Source organism: Athene cunicularia (assembly GCF_003259725.1).
Source record: "Athene cunicularia isolate RWA chromosome 2 unlocalized genomic scaffold, athCun1 chr2_part1, whole genome shotgun sequence".
Lineage (NCBI taxonomy): Eukaryota > Metazoa > Chordata > Aves > Strigiformes > Strigidae > Athene > Athene cunicularia.
In genome coordinates, this window is record NW_020799095.1 from 149,625,024 (window position 1) to 149,645,003 (window position 19,980).

The 19,980-nt window shown below is 37.2% G+C and overlaps 1 protein-coding gene across 1 annotated transcript in view; it reads right to left on the reverse strand.

Moving 5' to 3' along the window:
- Positions 1–19,980, reverse strand: part of PTK2 (protein tyrosine kinase 2) — a 206,922-nt gene that overhangs the window by 36,071 nt on the left and 150,871 nt on the right. The window contains exons 17-25 of the mRNA XM_026842588.1: positions 18,189–18,245; positions 16,694–16,714; positions 15,546–15,643; positions 11,915–11,999; positions 7,689–7,789; positions 6,322–6,437; positions 4,727–4,827; positions 3,446–3,535; positions 1,955–2,159 (exon numbers count right to left, since the gene is read on the reverse strand). Of these exons, the coding sequence (XP_026698389.1) occupies positions 1,955–2,159; positions 3,446–3,535; positions 4,727–4,827; positions 6,322–6,437; positions 7,689–7,789; positions 11,915–11,999; positions 15,546–15,643; positions 16,694–16,714; positions 18,189–18,245 (874 nt within the window). The remainder of the gene's footprint in view (positions 1–1,954; positions 2,160–3,445; positions 3,536–4,726; positions 4,828–6,321; positions 6,438–7,688; positions 7,790–11,914; positions 12,000–15,545; positions 15,644–16,693; positions 16,715–18,188; positions 18,246–19,980) is intronic.

Here is a 19,980-nt window from a genome sequence, read left to right on the forward strand (position 1 = left end):
TGACTAGAGGACCAAACCCCCCCCCCCCTCGGTGCAATTTTCATCTAGAACCAGAGAATTGTTTAGGTTGGAAGGGACTCCTGGGGGTCTTGAGTCCAATCTCCTGGTAAAGCTGGGCTCCATGCACAGCGAGGTCAGGTTGCTTGGAGCTTTTTCCTGTCAAGGTTTGAAAGCCTCCCAGCATGGAAATTCCAGAGTGTTTCTGCGTGACATGTTTCAGAGCTTACCCACACACACTGGGAAACATTCTGATCTGTAACTAATGAGAATTTGCCCTCCTGCGTGTTGTGAGTAGTGGTTCTTGCCCTTTGGCTGTGCATTTCTGAGGAAAGCCAGGCTCTTGGGTACTGGTCTGTCCTCTTTATCTGGTGATACCGTTCCACATCTTTCCCTTCTTTCTCCTCTCCTCCTCCAGACTCATGCTGTTTTAATTGTTGCTGTCATCACTCTCCCTCTGAATACAGCCTGCATTTATTTTATCCCCCAACACAGCTACTTTTACTCTGGATTTACTCATTCCCTTCCCTTGCTGGTGAGGTACTCTTCCTGCCTGGGTTTACACACCATACACATCTTCCTATGTCACATTTTTTCAGGGCTTCGTTCTCCTTCATGACAGTCAGCTGTAAGTTATCAGTACACTCTGACTGCCAATTAAAAAGAATCCTATTCTTCCAGAGCCAAAAAAAAAAAAAAAAAAAAAAAAAACACAACTGTGTCATATCTTTTCCTTGCAATCCCTACCCAGCCCGACCGTTCCTTCCTTTGTGGTTAACTCCACACAGTCAACAAGATGATAAGTTGTTTGTGAGAAGGGCTACGCCTTCCTCTAGCTATGCAAATTATTAGCCTACACAGAAGCTCTCATAGTAACAGACGGTGGAATCATATGAAATATTAAGAAACAGGAAAAAACTTCAAGGTAGCTATGTTATCCATAGAGCAACTTTGAAAGATCATCATAATTATATTAAAATTGCCCCTTATTTTAACCACCTATGAATTATCTTGTACCATGAACAACCAGTGACAGCACAAAATTATATTATGAAAATGATAAAACGCACAACTTTGAAACAAGACATAAGACTGAAGAACTTGGCAAAAATTTTAAACAAATCCAAGAATGAATTTACAATACCTACATATTGTTTGAAGCTTATATTGACAGGCAAAATAGATACTCGGCACTCAAAAAATCCCAAAGGTGGTCACAAATATCAAATGTGTCTGCACAGTATCTCAGTGATGTTTCAAATCGTAAATATCACTCCCCCCCTTGTGGCTGGTGAAATGGAGATATGGACACTGGAATAAATTATTGCAGAATAAACTAGGGTGTAAATTTAGACTGGTCTCAGAATTGTGTGCTCACATTTATTCCAAGATAAACATAAGGTAGTCTATATCCTGGTTTACAGAGGGCAAAAAAAATTTCTAGTTAATGATGATGCATTTATTGCAAGCTCCACAATTGTGCAGACACAGCTGCCACAGGGCAACTAGTGTGCTATTATACGTACGTTATGAAAATAACTTTCAACAGCACTCATGATGGTTCATTTATTTAAGAAAGGATACATTTCTACCCCAAAACTGTCCACTGCATGTTTGACTAGATAATCACTCTCAATGCTTTCTAAGCCCCTCTCCAAGGATTGTAGCATACAGAGCTAAAATTATAAACAAATTGCTAGTAAAATCTGGAGTTTTTCTTGGGAGAGAAAGTAGGTGATTCATATTTCCAGTTATTTGAATTCATTGTATGGTCTAATTTTCTCCAACAGATAAGGTCCAGATTTCTAAAAAGAGTAGTATCAATCTGGCCTTCTGAAGATAAAACTTAATACACTATGTCTTGCATTTTCCACAGAAAGAAAATACTGTAATGGAAGATACGGTGAAAAGAAATATTTCTGAACAAGGAAATGACCTTTCAGAAGCATAACCCTACCTGAGTTGTGCTTTAAGTTCAGTAAACCTGGGTCGTCTACTAGGGTCGTATGCCCAGCACTTGGTCATAAGGCTGTAGAGGGTAGGAGGGCAGTTTGGAGGCATTGGGAGCCGCTCACCGTTCTCAATTCGCCCAATCACATCATTGTTCTTCACTCCCTGGAAGGGCTTTACCCCATGCATTAGGATCTCCCACATACACACACCTGAGAAACACACACAAAAAGATTTTCCTCGGTGTGAGCAAGCAACAAAACCTGTTAAAACAGTGGACAAAGCCCAGTTTTGTACAGCCAAACAATGCAATTTCTTCTAAAACATACAGCTAGGGAATCAGCTTTGACTTACCAGCTGGCAGCAGAGAGGAGTGATGTGCAGTAGGATTACACACTCGGTACCACCCTGAGCTATTTATGAGGAAGCATGACCCGCAGCTGGCTCACAGCAGCCTGGCCTCGCGTTTAACTACCTTTTACCTACTGTAAATAAGAATGGTTGCTCATATTCAAATCTACTTTTTTTATGAGGTAGAATGAGCTGTTTGCTCTTCCCTTTGACTCGTTCCAGCTGGCTTGTGTGGACACGTAGAGTGTATTTTCACTTTGAGGGTGTTTTAACGCTGGCATTGATCCAAATTTTTTGTGCTGAAACTATGTAATAAAACAGTTTCTGTTGAAACTATGTTAAAAGCATAAAGGGAAAAATGGACTGTCAGTTTAGGACTGGCCAGAATGTTCCACAGACTTCATTTTTCTAACTCTGACTGTACTAAAGTTTTCTTCAAACTATTATAAACCTGCTAAAATTCACATACCTTTCACTTAAAAACATTCAAATTTTATTTTGTAAAGAAGGTGAACTCTTACTTTACTGTCCTGCTCTTATTTCAAGTCTCATCATCTTTGTTCCTTTACACAGGCTATCTTTGTTCTGTCTGTCCAGACAGCAGTCTGAGCACAGGTGATCAGATTCATTTAGGAAAAAACATCACGGCTTCAGGATATTCCTACTTTTCCTTATTTTAAATCAGCTTCTGGTCATATTTTGTAAGCTAGGAGGAGCTATGAAAGACAAATTAAGTGGGAATCTAGCATTAAAAATCTGGAGAAAGGACATCCCGTAGGCTGATCAATGCATTAAGCAAGGAAGCAGACATAATCACCAGAAAAGTGAAAATATAAAACTGAAACATCAAGTAACAATGGTCTAACAGAAAGAAATAGAGGGGAAAACAACAGTAAAAAAAAAAAATCATCTCCATTATGACTATGACCTTCATTTCTGTCAGCTTCTCATTAGAGCTTTCGGCTTACTGAGTAGAAGAAGGGAAGAAAAATACAGATGGAAAATGTGCTGTAAGAAACTGGATTTTCAGAAAGTACAGTAAAAACAGTGCCAAATATCTGGAAATAATTCGTTTACAGCAGGTAAAATGAAACACTGAAATTCTCCAGCTGGACACAAGAAACCCCACCATTTGGTGCTGACTTACCAAACATCCACACATCGCTAGCTGAGGTAAACCGTCGGAAGTTGATTGACTCTGGAGCCATCCATTTGATAGGTAATTTTCCTTTGGAAGCTACAGGGAAGGCAAGACAAAGTAGGCTTTCATTCCTACTACTGAGCTCCACTTCAACTATCAAATTTTGTACACGAGATTTCTGAACTGTCTGACCAGTTCTGCTGGTAGTCCTCTATCTGGAGAGAAGAGCAGCACTTTGCCTAAATATTCAGACTGATGGAGTTCCTTCCAGTTTTAAGTTAGTTTTTATTTCAAGATGCAACTATTACAGTTAAGAAGGTACTGGCACCAAATGTGAAACTGTCATAAAATCTCAGCAAGGGAGTGTTTTTAAATGATTAATTAAAAAAGGGTAGGTTGTTTGGCCTTACATAAAACAGAAAGAATAAACAAAAACCAAATTAATCCCCAACCTCCCAGTAAAGCCCCCAACAACAAATCCTCAAAGCACAAGAAACGACATCAAAACTATTCCCCCTCTCTCTCAGCAGTTAGAACAACAATATGTAGCTCACAGTGATGTCAAGAGACAAATGAAGCAAGGAAACATAATGGAGTGTAAAGGACTGATAAAGGATATTTTAAAATATATGACTGAAACCAGAAATACATTGAAATTAGATTTATGAATACATGGGTTTTATAACATACACCAGATTTGAAACGCTACTCTTTGGTACCCTACAGGCAATCTCTATTTTCCTGCTGTATTTCCCCACCAGGCACCACAGGACTTCTCACACCTGCTGGAGGCACTTAAGATCAATATTCCATTCAAAATGGGGGAAAAGTTAGGCTTCAAAGTCTTATTTGTTCCGAATCTCCCTAGTCCAGTGGCATCTGAAGAATGCAGCATACAATGACAGCACAAACTCAAAATTTACCTGTAGGTAACCCTGAACTCGTTGTAGGCTACCTATAAATTATGCCATGAATATTACCTCAAACAGGCTTCAAACGTGGATAGCCTTCTAAAAATTGTAATGAAAGCACTACAAGCTTGGCCTAAAAATCGGAATTTTACCTACACTATTTTCTGCTTTTTTGCAACTTAAATCAGACCTTGTGATTCTTCTTTTTAAGCACATAGGCATTTACTGCCATCTATGAAACTGTTGAATAGCTTGCCTTTTTATACAACGGCTAGACCAAGAAAACCTGATTAATTCCTTTTGACAACAAACTCATACTGTGAGAAGCAACTGTGTTCTAACTGGCCTGCAAAAAGGATCCAGAGTGTCAACTTACCTTTATAGTAAGTACTGTCTTCCATGTATCGGGATAAACCAAAGTCACCTAGTTTCACACAGTCAGTGGCAGATACCAGCACATTTCTAGCAGCAATATCCCTGCCAAACAGAAGAAACATTATTTTAGTAATTTAAAAAAGTGGTGAAAAATAATTTGAAAAAAATTATTAAAATCCAGAAGTATCAAACTCTTTTGAGAAGACCGAATTACTTCTCTACTCGTGGTTTGGGTGTGCATGTACAGAAAATGATGACTACATATTTGTTTATCAGTTCTCAGGAGCTTGAAAAAATGCTGCAGTACATTTGATCCTTACAAGAAATAACTGTTGTTTGAAAGTATAACTGTCAATGCCAACATCAGAGGAAAAAGTTTTACTCTTCAACTATTTAAATATCACAGGAGAACAATTTCTGGCAATTAGAATTGATAGAAAGCAGAAAATCTCCCTCCTAACCCTGCCAAGGTAAGGAACTGGTTTAAGATCTCAGTTCTGTAAGAGGCTTCCTAATTAGAAGCTCAGTTTTTAGTGATGTCACAGGGATTGTGAAAAGACTTGAGCATTTTTCTCTTGCAGTTTCCCAGGTGAGACAACCAACCTTATGTGTCTGTTGATTCTGGCTTGACTAAGCAAACTGAGCACTGCTACTTTCTGCCATTTCAGTAAGGTATGAGTGAGTTGTGTTTTGAAATTTCATTGCTGGAGTTAAAATAAACATCTACTTAGCCAAAATTCAAGTATCTGTTACAAACATAAGAGTATGTTATGTACAGTGGGTTTATACACATATCTATGTATATATACATACCCAGTACTTAAATACATATGTATTTGTATCTACAATATATGCAACACACATAATTTGAACGTAAGTATTTAAACACAGATGAAATGCTCAAGTTTAAAATGAAATGGTACATGATACTGGAGTGCTGTGAACTTTTAATTGCATAAAATAAGAGGCTAGAGCCAGCCTCTTCTCCCTAGAAAGCCCATGTTCAAATTCAAGGGAATAAAATTAAAAATACACCTAGAAGGAAATTTAGGTTCATTTTCTGGTTAAGCAAGCACTTGTGTTTTATAAATATTTTGTCTTCCCTGTTCTTTCCTTAAGAAGGCAGCTGCCCCTTGTTTTGCTTTTCTATATTTGGAAGATTACAGTTGATTCGCAGCTTTAAAAAATATTGTAACCACAAAGCAACAACTCAGCTGAAATCTCTTCTGTTTAAAATCTTGCTCCACCTCCAAGTCAATCCAGAAGTGGGCCAGCAGGTGTCACTCTTGAAAAGTGTAATTTTGGTGTCAGCGTCTGAAGAAATGACACACTAGTATGGAGACTGACAGAATACAGGTAAATGGATTTTAGGAGTTTCAAAGTCTTGCTGCTACACATTCATCATTTGTCAAGGAAAAGAAACGCAACAGGAAGGCTTCAAAGATCTAGCTATGTGTTGGAAGCATTTGTCTTCACTTGAACAAGTGTATCCAATAGCCAGAATACTGCCAGTCAAAAATCCAGTAATCCAGGACAACCTCGTATTCCCTAAAATTCCACATAACTGCATATAAAAATACATGTATAAAATCTTACCTATGTACAAATCTTTTGCTCTCTAAGTAGGCAAGTGCTGTGCTAAGCTGGTAAGCGTAGAGTATCAGAGAGGCAAGATCCAAGCTGTATTTTCTTACTTGCAAAAATGATCTCAACTTTTTGCACAAAGAAGAAAAAAAAGGAAAGAAGTTAGGACAAAAATAATAAAAAATGTGAACAAGGCACTTCTCAAATTGTAAAGTTAACACGAGTATCAATAGGCATGCCTTCCCTTAAGGCTGGAGGAGAAAAGAAAACCACTTGCTGTGAAGAAATCTGACTCTGAGTTGAATTCATGCTGGTTTTTCTACATGAAAACTGTTAGCCAAACAAACAAACAAAAAAATCCTGCAATGCTTTCAGGCTTCTTTTGAAGACTAAGAGCATATGCTGCTGCTGTTCCAGAGTAAAGCACTCCTGGACTTTTTTATGTATTCTTCCCTTGACAACTGTGAGTGGTTTTGAATAAACAGCATGAAGTCAGTCTAAACACCGATTAGATCAGTATTGTTTTGGAAGCATTAATTCTAATCTACAACTGGATTTGGCTCATGGTAGCCAGTATCAATGCAGAATTTTCATAAGCTATATGCCCAGTATAAGGCAGTTAGGACCTAATGGAAGGTGGCACTAGAGTCTCCTTATACATTAAAACAAGGCCTTGAAAAGTGATATGGACACTGCAAAGGAAATATGTAATTTTTGGAGAGAAAATTACTTCTCCACTAATGGATTTTCTGAGCTTTTTTTTTCTTGGACAACATATGGCACTTTGATAATTACAATTATTATCTTACAATGCAGTATGAAGGATCACTTCAGCTCACTTTTTCAGAAACACATGGCTCAAAGGAAACAAGTGAGATCTAGTTTTGTTTAAACCATTCATCCAGAAGACACAATAGTGAAGAAAGTCATCTTATCTAGAGTCTCTGCTGCAGAGATTGTATAGAAAAAAACCCAGAAGAAATTCAGTGTTCCAAGAGAAAACGCACTATTACTCAGGAAGAATAAAAGGTGTACCACAATTTCACTTCTAGAAGATATGTTTGCTATTGCAGCTTAAATGATACCGCATTATCATCATCTTGACACAGGTCATGCTCTCAGTCTGGAACAGCAATTGAATTCTCTGAAAACTATGACTAAATCACTTTGGTATGAGATGATGCAGTTGCCTCAGTGGAAGAGTTAGATCAAATTCTGCCACTCCTGTTTCTGAGTCTGTAATTCTACAAACAAGTATGATATCATGTTTGAGGAGGGTGTCTTTGCATTAGTACCAGTAAGTGATTTTTCCAGTCTTTTGTAAAGGTGTCTGTGAGCTGAAAGAGAGATGACCACAGTTGCATGAGGAACTGTCATACCTCTCCAAGTGTACAGAGCTCCATGATTATCCAAACTGGGTTTTCCGTAATAACTCCAATAAGCTTCACGATGTGAGGATGGTCAAACTGACGCATTGTTACTAAAAGGAAAAGGAATAAATTGGTGTGTTACATAAAATCTTTTTTTTTTTAAAATAAAACGTCAGTTAAGAAGCATTTAGTCTATGACCCGAAAATATCACAGTTCTGCAGGAATTGAAACAACTGCTTGCAAGCAATAATATCTGGTCATTTAAAATTCAGTGAGCAGTATGAAACACTGCTTGCTTCGGTGAACTGCTGTGGAAGGTGCAAGACAAGTCAGGTTGTCTGGCTCTTCTGCCCTGGTTGAGCACAACATAAGTTAACATAACAACCTATCAATTCAGTGCATGACCAACTAACTCCTGCCTTTCTATTGGATAGAGGGGGAAGGGGAAAAGAGTATCTATAATTCAATGTCTGGAAAAAATGTATCAATTTACAACACAGACTAAAATCTCATTTAATCATTACATTCACATCTCATTTTATTTTCCATGACTTAATCAGCTTTTCAGTCTCAGCAGTGCAGTCACAGTATATTTTATGCAATAAGACACAGAAATCACAGAATGGTTTGGGTTGGAAGGGACCTTAAAGATCACTCAGTCCCACCCGCCCTGCCCCGGGCAGGGACACCTTCCACTAGCCCAGGTTGCCCCAAGCCCCGTCCAACCTGGCCTTGAACCCTGCCAGGGAGGGGGCAGCCACAGCTTCTCTGGGCAACCTGTGCCAGGGCCTCACCACCCTCACCGTAAAGAACTTCTTCCTTATAGCTAATCTAAATCTACCCTCTTTCAGTTTAAAGTCATTACCCTTCATCCTACGACTACACTCCCACAAAAAGAGCCTCTCTCTCCTTTCTCATAAACGTCCTTTAAGTACTGGAAGGCTGCTATAAGGTCTCCCCAGAGACTTCTCTTCTCCCCAGCTCTCTCAGCCTGTCCTCACAGGTAAGGTGCTCCAGCCTCGACCATGACCTCCTCTGGACCTGCTTGAGCACGTCTGTGTCATGCGACTTGGATTCTGGGTAGCTCTTTCAGTTCCCGGGAGATCAGTCTGGGTGTAGGTGTCCACACAGAAGGTTCTATCACTTCCACCCGGCCTTCAGTCACAGCTTTGCAGTGACGGTGGGTGGGAACCACTTGATTTCAACAGGAAGCTACATCCATCTGGTTCCCAGAAGAAAACAGCCCAGTTCTCCAGAGACCACTACCCCTGAGTGCCCGGCCACACAAACTGCTAAACCACACCCTGTTTGCCCATCGTGTAGGTAGCACTCCAGGTCACTAGTGCTCCCTAGAGTCTGCCTTTTACAGCTGCAGGGGTTGGCCACGGTTACTCCTGGCCTTCCCAAGCCTCATCATCCACTCTACATCAGCTGCCAGATTCTGGTGGCCCTTTGTGACCCCCTGGTGTTACTGGGGTTCAGGTAACCCCTCCATCCATCATGCAGAGAGTACCAGCACTGAAGCTCACCACCTCAATGAGTGATGGCTACACCACAGTTCAATCTCCTGCCACTGCTCCTGGTGCTGCTGTGGCAGGAGCTGGTGGTTCCTGGCAGGTCTCTCCGCTCCCCTCAGGTTCCCCCGACTCAGGAAACCCCCCTGTGCACTGTGGCCCATCGTGCTGGCACCGGAGCTGCTCGCCTCGGCGGCTGACTCAGTGCTTATTTATGTTTTGGGTAGATGTATTTGGTAGGTTAAATGAAACATCAGTCCTCTGATTAAGTTCTTCTCTTCCAACATATGCATGACAAACATCCTTAATTTAATCTTGAAGTAGAGTCTTTTTTACATTTACAGTTTGTAGTGTCAACAAAAATACATGGCAATTACCAAACTGGAAAGTCTACTTCAGTTAGCCTAGAAGTGGACAAGACTAAAAATGCAATCTTCTGGCTTTTAATTAATCACAAGCAAAGCCAGCAGGTGTTTTTGGATTCCTGCTCTGATGAGCTCTGAATTCCGCTTCTGTACACTGGTAGACAGCAGCTGTAAAAACAGATCTTGCAATGCCACAAATTCTAAGGAAAATCCTTGGGTAATGCTGTTTAGAAGACCTAATGTTGTAACAGTTTAATAACATATTCTCCTGCAGTGAAACTTATATGGGCAAACAGGGTAATATCTTAATAATAATACAGAAAAAAAATCAATAAAGCAAATAACCCTGTATCAATGACATAGCCTAACACATTAATAAAAAAGAAGAAACAATGTGGTGAAACGTCAAATGGGCAATAGCAACTGCTAAAATACTACACAGAATTGAAGCTAGATTCCTAATCATTCAAATCCCCTCTTTCCTTTTCAAAGTAAATGGAATTTCAGAGGGAACCTATTTCCGACACCTTGAAAAGCATGCACTGCTGAACTAGTTTGTCTGAACCCAATGTTAGTATTAGAATCTCAGTAAATAAAGTGTATATTCCAAACAAGCCCCAGTGATTTAGCTTTAGGGTTCTCTTGGGCTAATCTAGCCTAATGCAATTTACAGTGCTTTATAACATGGGAAATGCGGCTTCATTTGTGTGAAAATGAAGCAGGAATACAGTTTTAATTATCAAAGCAATGGAAAGGCAAATAACAAAAATAGTTTTATATCATATTGTCTTACCAGTTTTAAAAATAAAACATTCCGTTGTTGGAAAGTACTTCCCATAAACCAAATCAATCAATGTTAGCTAACAAACTCACCAATTCAGAAAAGTAGGAGAGTTATTGTATCATTTTGTCATTTAGTTTCTAGAGGCAAGAGAATTAAACTACTTCCAGAAAGGAGCAATCTACCAAAAAGCCAGTGGAACGTCAATACAAACCTCCCCCAAATCAGGTGGTTTGTATTTTAGCATATACAAATGCATTAATAGTAATACACTGCTACGCAAAAGCAGACAGGAATGAAGAGACGGGTGCTGCTCATAAAAACATTTTCTTTCATCTACTATTTATTCTGAAGTCTTTCTCCTTGCAAGAATCAAAACTACATCTTTTCAACATCAAAAACTCCACCACAAGCAAACAACTAAAAGGCAAAAATATGTTAATATTCCTAATATTAATATTAAAATATTAGGAAACATGTCTTAATTCAGTGAATATCCAACTCTGCCTCTTCAGATATTGGATTTGGGCCTTTTGAAGAGTGCTCTTGAAAACTAGGAGGCAGTATCTTCTGAGAGAGTTTGCAGTCTGAAGGCGAACAAGGGAAAGTTAACAGATGGGAATTAGAATTTAAAAAAGAAAGAAGAAATGGCAAAACTATTAAATCAAAATTGAAAAGCACTATTTATCTGTCTACTACGTTGGCATTTCCTAATCTGTCAAGCTCAAAGCAGAATAAAGAACATTCAATGAGCAATTATTTTCTACATTGTTAAGAGACAGCAGCCTACTTCTGACTGTTAAGTTATTACTACAAGCAATGGTATTTACTCTTACAACAGCTAGAAATATAATGGAAAAAATTACAGTAATTTAAGAAAAATCTGACATCCAGAAATAAGAAGGCATTAGCTATGAACACAGATTTTCAGAACAACTGGGAAAAAAAATCCTTGAACAAAGGAATAGTGAATAAAGGTATACTGTAACATCTGGCCATAACCAAATAATTTATTGATACAATACAATACCTTTACGAGATTTATAGATATACAATAGCAGAAGATAATATGCAAAAAATGAAGGCCTAAGTCTCACATCTTTATTTACTTACAAAACCAAACAGTAGAGAAATCAGTAACTACAACATTTTTATAGAAGTTTTCTGTAATATTCATGCCAACAAGTCTTCCTCTATGTGTGAAATGGACCATTTGGGGAATGCAATATTTCTGGGCAATTATTTTAGAAATTGGTTTATTTTATCATAATTTTTAGCTCTGAATTTTCAAAACAGATCTCCGTTAGACATAATATTTTTAGCAACTTTGTTAACAAAGAAAATCATCTGACCTGAAGTAATACACTGAAACAAGTGCTAAATTTTTAAAATTCATTAGGAGGAAGAAAGAAACAGAGGATCAGTTCTCTACTATTCTAAAACTGGTTCTGAAGCCTTTCAGGAGCCAGACATCACTGAAAAGATTCACATTAGTATTACAAGTTTCTGGCACAGATGGCTGCAGTCTTTGCAAGGACCAGAAGCTACCCCAAAAGAAGTATCTTAATACTCACAGGCTTCTTGTAAGAATTTTTCTCTAACGCTGTCTGAGGTGCAGTTTTTACATGTTTTGATTGCAACAGCCATAGCTGGATTTTCCTGAAAGACATTATTGAGAAATAACTGAAATACAGCCCACCAAAAGCCAAGTCCTTTAAAATTCTAGCAAAACTCCTTTAGAGAAAATTATTTACTAAAATATATTTAGTTAATAAATTAAATTTTGAAAGCTTCGGTGTTAAAGTATTATTATAATCAAGACACCTAGTATACAACATTTACATCTAATGTGCCTAGGAAATATTTAATGTTTTAAACTATGTTAAATTATACAAAAATTACGACAAAAGATAGTAAGTTTAACTGAATAGTACTGTGAATTTTTTCATTATTGAAGATATTCTTGACAAAAGCAAACAGGTAGATAGATATATGCCTAAAACCCACACTTGGCTTATGCAAGCAAGCAACCTGGAAAGCCAAATAAAGGACTTTTTGTGGCTCTTGCAGAGCAAAGACTGGCTATAATTTTGAACTCAAACTACAAAGGCAAGTAAAACAAAGACTTTACATATTAGCTTCATGATGTTATACCAAGGGCTTAAAACCAAGTTAAAAAGAACACATGTACTCAAAATCAGAAGCAGATTTTACCGTCTGGCTGCTTATCCTCTGAATATTGAAAAATTAGAAGCACTGAGACAGCCCAAAGGAAGCCTCTAAGCTCAGGTGGCATCTTTCATCTCTTGCTTTTGTGTGTTATTCAAATACCCTTCCCGTTAAGTTACAGAGCCCACAGAATCTGAAAGTGTTTTCCTCTTAAGAAGCTTGAGGTGTTCAGACTTCACTAGTATTCAGAACGCCACAACTTACTTAGAAAATAGTATTTTTACAACACAGTGTATCCCCACAGTAACATGCGATGCTCAGATGACCTCAACTCATTGTTGAAAACAGCTGAAGTGTTTTAAAATTAAGCTTCTACATTAGGTCTAGTTCTGCTCAAGGACTAGTATGCTTTTCTTCCAACTGGAAAATTGGAAATTCTGCATTGCTTAACGGGAAGATTACTAATCAACCTTTCCCCAAAAGGCTACAGGATTGACGTATGCTATCACCTAGTTTTGAAGGCCAGTGAGAGCTGAAGGTTCAGAGAATTATGTTCTATGTGTGCTCACGCTTGCTCTGTTTTAAACCTATTTTTATAGACAAACATTACCAGAATTAGAATTATATGTGTATTTTGCAGGCTTTTTCTACATTACTCAAAACACAGCTCTTCACGTTGATTTTGCAGGAAAATATTGATTAAAACCTTTTCTCATGTATAAACATGCCCATAAACTGACTGAAAAACTGGTGGTAAATTAAGATGACTTTATTCCTTTCCGAAATCAGGATTCAGTAATCAACACCGGATGAGACTGCTGGAGGCCTGCCAGACCAATCCCTCTCCTGGTGTTACAGATGAAGTTTCTGAAACATTTCATAACCAAGATTAGCATCAAAAAGGAAGAGTTTCAGTGTCTGCAACCAGCAAAGACTCCAGACATTCTGCAAAATGAATATAGGAAAAGGCCTGGTATCAGGGTTTTGCTGATTTTTTGTTTTCAGATAAGGAGACAAAAGAGTGAGGATATATGAGACTGGCAACAGTTTGTGTACTGAGCAGCAAACACAATTTTAAATGACACTTTTGGATTAATCTCACAGGTAATCAGCCTTTAAAGACAGTCTTATTTGAATTGCTTACATCTGAGAAACCGGATCCTATATGTATAAATACATTTTCCAGTCAGTATCCTATAAATACAGGCTGGTTGTGATATTTCAGGAATACCTTACTCAGTAGTAAGCAGCATTTGAGAAGATGCTGCACAGTCACTAGAATAAGAACTTTATAAGTGCAGTGAACAGGGATAAATGAGATTTTTTCAGATTCAAATATGAGACAGCAGAACAAGAAGCCAGAGATCAATCCTGTATTTTTGGCATGTGAGCTGAATATATAAAGGGTTGGAAACACCATCATGTTATTGTAACTTATCTTTTCTCTATTGTAAGATTTCTTCCAAAACTGTAAGTTATACTCTGCGACTAGTAGATTAAAATTTATTAATACCTTTCTGTTTTGCTTTCACATATTCATATCTTAAAATAGTAAAATTTTTATTAATAAATCTAATCAGCAGGTTGACCTTTAAAAAACTCATACCAGAGACAAGATGACTGAATAAAATCTGTTTTCCAATTCAAGGAGAGAGACAGCATTTTCAAAACAATAGTCTCTAAGAAAATGAGTCTTTAATTGGCTTTACAGAGAGTGCACTAGATTTATCCACTGTGCCCCAAGTTCAGTGAAACTTTACTCTTCAATTACTCCTGTTGACTTGGACAGGATGAAATGAAAAATAAGAATCTCCCTTAATTCAAAGTAGATCAGATCTGCTTTTCTAAATGAAGGTATCAGAACAGATTTCAAACTCGTCTGAAATAGATAACATGTATCCTTATTTACTTAAATACTGCATTAAAGATTTATTTATTTAACCCACCGAGTCCAGGACACTAACCAGCAGTTTCTGGGAAATGTTGTTTCTGAAGTTAGAACTAGATTGTTGACCAGATGTAACATTACGTCATCTACTGAAAATCCAGAAAATCTCTTCAAATGAGAAATAAATATTCACTTTACACTTGTAGAATCAGTTTCTTATAAGCCTGATATTGGCTGAAATGAAACAATTTTCCATCTTTCTCTTGCTTTTTTCCAAATTTAACTTTTTTATCCATTTAAATTGCAATCTTAGTCTTTGTGGCTGCAGTCTAGAAAAACTCGTAAGCACCAGCCTGAATTACACAAGTCCTGCCAACGTCACTGGTTTCGCTGAGGTGACCCTTGTGCATTGGGGTTTTGCTGGATCGGTGTCCAAGTATTTTGTATCTTTTCTTTCAGGTAAAAGCAGTAACTTTATTAATGTACAAGCTTCTTTGTGAGAGATATAGTGAGATGGTCACTGGGAAACACACATTTGTTTGATGTTACTGTCCTTCTGTTGCAGGCTACTGTCCTTCCAGCAGAGCAGATTAAAATTGCTTCTCAGTATTTCAGCACATAAATTAGATTACTTTACCCTGACACAGTTGGCAGCTTCTGCACTGAATGCTGAACCTAAAGGCAAGTCAGGCTGGACACCCACAAATACAGTTTTAAACTTTGGAAAAGGTTCTAAAGCACTGAATACTCAATAGGGGAGTATGGCCAAAGGGGCGTGTGCTTACCATGCTTGGACACACTCAAAGTGAAGAAGAGAGTGTATGGTTGGGGTTAAAAGCAATGACTTCTAATTCCAACTCAGCCAGTGGCTTTGGTACGGTCCTGAGTAATTTACTTGGCTCTTTTGATTCCTTTCCTCATCTATAAAAAATGGGGATAAAGGAGCAGAGAAACTACTCTGGAGCTAGTTTTCTACTTATCTGAAACATGGGAAATCATCTCTACATGCTGATTATTCTGAAAAATAAATCACAAAGTCAATATTTGTTCTGGAAGACTCAGGCATCTAAGGAATAAATTTATTTTTTATTTTTTTAACTAGAAAGGTTTTATTGTTTGTTTATTTTTACTGCAGAAGTGAGGCTTACCGGACTCATGTAAACTCCTTGGTGTACATCTCCAAACTGTCCTTCACCAATGCATCGCCCCAGTTCAATTCTCTCCCTTTGAATTTCATAATCTCTGGCTATAAGAATATAATGCACTTAAAATATTAAATTTACGATGAAGGGCAAAGAAATAATCCACAAGATACAAAACTCAAAGTAAGTCACTCAAATGTCTCACGTATGAATAACTAAGAGATTAACATTTGCTGCACACCAACCTATACAAATGCTTTATGCACACAGTGGAAACCTCTTAAACAAATGTCTGAACCAAAGCAATGAAAAAGGAATTGTGAAATCTAATTTGCTAAATTAATTACTATGCATTACTTTTCAATGCAAGACGTAATTGAATCCTTCTTAATTATAGCTAGTAAAAGACAAGGAACACAAATAGCCTAGGGCAATAGCGATGATATTAAACAGCCTCAGCACACATCCCTTAGATGTTTAAGAGAACTCCACTATGTGGTATTTTAGATCTTGGAACCATCAAATGAGCCCAGAGAATTTTTAAAGAGGTAACTGCAAGAGAAAATACAGAATCAAGAGCATGGCAAATAAAGATAAAATGAAAGAGCACAATTTTGAGCACACTACACTTCTATCAGTGTGTAACTGAAGTAAAATTGTTATGTTTTGTGGACTTGTGCAATTTTGTTAACTTCATGGTTTAATAGACTGAGAATATTACTGATAAAAATGGCTCAGTACTTCAGCAAAACATTTAATCAATTGCAATTGAATTACTTCAGTTGCAATTTACTTTTTAGCAGACATGGAAAAATATTTCAGGAATAGCAGAAAAGCAGGTACAGTATATGTTTTCACTTCTACTTGTATTATTCAGAGAAAAAAAAAAATATAACCAACCAGCTTAGGACTTCGTAACTGATGATTTTGACTTCATTAACACTACAGAAATAACGTCATCTAGAGCTGGGTAACAAAGTGATAAATGACTTTTTCATTTCTTTTTTTAAAGTATTGCATTTTCCTCTTTAAAATCCCAAAGCTAACTGGTTTAACTATAAATGTTTATTAAATGAAAGTGAATAGTAAACTTAAAAATTCCACATCATTCCAAACTGCAAGCACACAGGGATGGGTAAAGGGTCTCCTGTTACCTTCATCTATTCCATAGCTTTCTGCAGTGCAATTAAGAGAAAAATCAGATGCTTACTTAGATATAGCTTCTTAAAACCGAGACAAGGACAAACATTTTTTAACATTTTTTTTTTAAATGAAGAAATATACTGATGCAATTTTAAGTTTACATTAGCAGAAGTCACAGGTCTGTTCTTGTGATCTTTACTGACTCAGTCCTTTGAGAGCTGAACACTTGAGTCCACTTCAATCCACCAAAGCACTTAATGAATTTCAGTTCAACAGCCCATCTCATGGGCTTTGAATTGTATGCATACTTAAGCGTTCAGCATCATCCAGGGCTGGGCCCACAAGTAATTACTTCCATGAATTTAAATGAAAAGATTAGGGGGAAAAAAAAAAAAAAAGTTCACACAAAGTTAGTATGTTAACAAAACATAAAAGATATAATTTATCACAGTACTTTTTGATCCTGCAATTATTTTAGTAGAATTATGTAGTGACTTACTGCAAGACATTCAAAACACATTGTTTATTTCTGGAAAACATATATTCTTGCTTTTCAAATATTTATGTTCATATATATATATATGTTTTTCAAAACATATATTCTTGCTTTTCAAATACTTTCCACAGTAGTAGAAAGTATGTTGTAAACACTGAGGTGATCATGGAACACTCCTGCCACAGGGTAAACTCCAGAAATCCTGACATATATTCATGGTTCTGCAGAACGTGGTACCAGTTTAGCACCAGCCTCCCCTCTTACACTAACCAAACCCAACATTTTTGCAGGTCCACGTATCAATGGATTGCCTACTTCTAGAGAAATCCTTAGTTGTCAAAACACAATTGTAATTTCACAGACACAACTCTTAAAATCAGAATATTAGACTTTCATGTTAGATAGCCTTGACAGTTTAAGATGATATTGTAATTCAAATATGCCTTAAAATAAAATCCTTAAAGTAAAATCCCTGTGGCGGCTAATACATCATTTTTTTGACTTCAAAGATGAAGACTCAGAAGAACTTTGAATTTTTAGTTCTGTTCCTGAAAGTCTTTCATCTTTAACAAAATTGCATGTGATACAGATGACTTTCCTCTATCATGGAATTTGAGAGCAGCAGGTCTGTTATAGAGCAAGGGTGAGATACAGTTAGCCAGAAATACACAGAAACTTTCCAAATTGTTTGCTCTTATCACAGAAATCTTACTCATCCTTTCTCTAAGCGCTGCGTTTGGCATCACAATCAAAAAATGTACCATTTTGAGACACAAAAGGAGTTTCATTGTGAAGTCACTGACAGCAGCAAAACAGATTTTGGTTTTATTTGCTTCAAAACCTGATCTTGAAAAACACTGAATCTATGAGTGGAATCTATGAGTTTTCAGAACCATAAAGAATATTTTCTTTGCACATATATTACTTAAGGATAAAATATAAGATTCGGTCCCTGCTAAACCAAAGAAGTTTCTGGACAGAAAAGTTCCCAAGTTAACTACCACACTTACTTGATGGCATTGTGTAAGTATCTTCTTCATCTATAATCTCTGCATAGTCATCTGTCTCTGTAAAGGGAGGAAGTGAAGAGTTTCGGGAAAAGCAGATGAAAACAATACCCCAGAACAATATCTCCAATTTATCAAGGCTGATATGTCACAACCCCCAACTTCAACATTGCTCGGATGCATCTACAATAGCATGAATAAAACCTGCTCATGCATAATTTATGGTATGATAATGACCTCAGTGCCAATTATACTACATCACCTAGATGCATTCAACAAGAAATAAAAATTAAGATTCATTCGTATTCAAAAAAGTTTAATTTCTGTAATTGAAACCCATCTAAACTGTTGACTTCAAAATCTTTTTAACAGCAAATTCCACTGCAGTAAGAAGAAAACATTATTAACAGATTAAATTGCTTTACCTTCAATAAAGTGTGAATAGTTTGCTAGTTTATGTCAAACAGGCAGAACAAACAGTAAAGATGTTCCAGGGCAGCATTGACCTACTGTCAGTGTGGTGAGGCGAGTTACTTTTTCATAGTCTTCTAGAGCATAAAGATCTTTTAAGTCACACTCTCACCTTACACCCATTTTTCTGGCATTAGTCTCAATTTTTCTGGTTTAGTGGATATTCACCACCGTTTTTTCTGTCAAGAATCAACATCAAGATAACAACCAGTTCTCAAAATTTTCAGAAAAATGACTGTATTTCTTCCTCTGCATAAAACTCCAGACTTTTACATGATCAGTTCTCAAAATGGTTTAAATGGTGTAAGTCGTATCAGAAGGTCCTTCTGCTCTAAAGAACTTGCAGTGTGTGGGGGGTCGTTTCCTAGCGGTCAGATAAATTCCTCCAGGGGTTACAAAACCAGTTCTCAACAGTGAGATAATTTTTCACTTCAAGGATGTTACATTCTACTCACCAACTTTAAATGCATAGAGAGGTTCTCAAAATTTAATAATGTCAAATCCCGCATGCAGTTTTCATCGTTGGTTTCAGGTGATCACATACTGGGCCACTTCTAAAAGGTATGACTTATGCCCCCTTTCTCCCCATCTGCCCTGGAGCATGTGTATATCCCTACACCTCCCTGGCATCCTTTCTAGAGGTATGGTTTCTGAGCGGTGAATGCGACAAAGCCACGGTGAGAGTGGAAAGAAGGATGGGATGATCCTTTTTGGCAGCAGCTTCAACCAACTTAAGCCAACTCTGAAACCAGAGCAAGGCTCATAAATATCCACATACATAAACAAGAAACTTAATTTTCAGATGAACTGAGCATTTAACAACTGGGAAACTACAGGTTGACTATAATAGCTGAAGAGCAAAACACTTCAGTGAATAAATGTAGGTTTATGATCCTAACTTCATACTACTTAAATGAAATTAAAGTTTTGTTGTTTGTTTGGGTTTTTTTCCCCAGACTCCTGTAGAAATATACCATGTCTTGTAAAAATAGAATCAGGAAATTCCATGCCATTTCAATTTTTGCGAGGCAATTTCTACTTACGACACAGCAAAACAGAGTCACCTAATGAAAATTCAATTAATTATAAAGACAGTGCATAATTCTAAGCAGGCAGCATACTGCAAAGGGACTAATCTCTTTTTTGATATGTTTTTTCCTCCCTGCATAGTAAACTTATGTTTTTGTAGAAAATAAGCCCTGGTTTGATGTAAAAAATAAGCATCCATTTGAAAGAAATCATTAGTGTGACACCAATGTGATGGGGATAAATCACCCTGCTTCCTTGCAATATTGTGGTAAAATGTTTTTAACTTTTGTTAAGT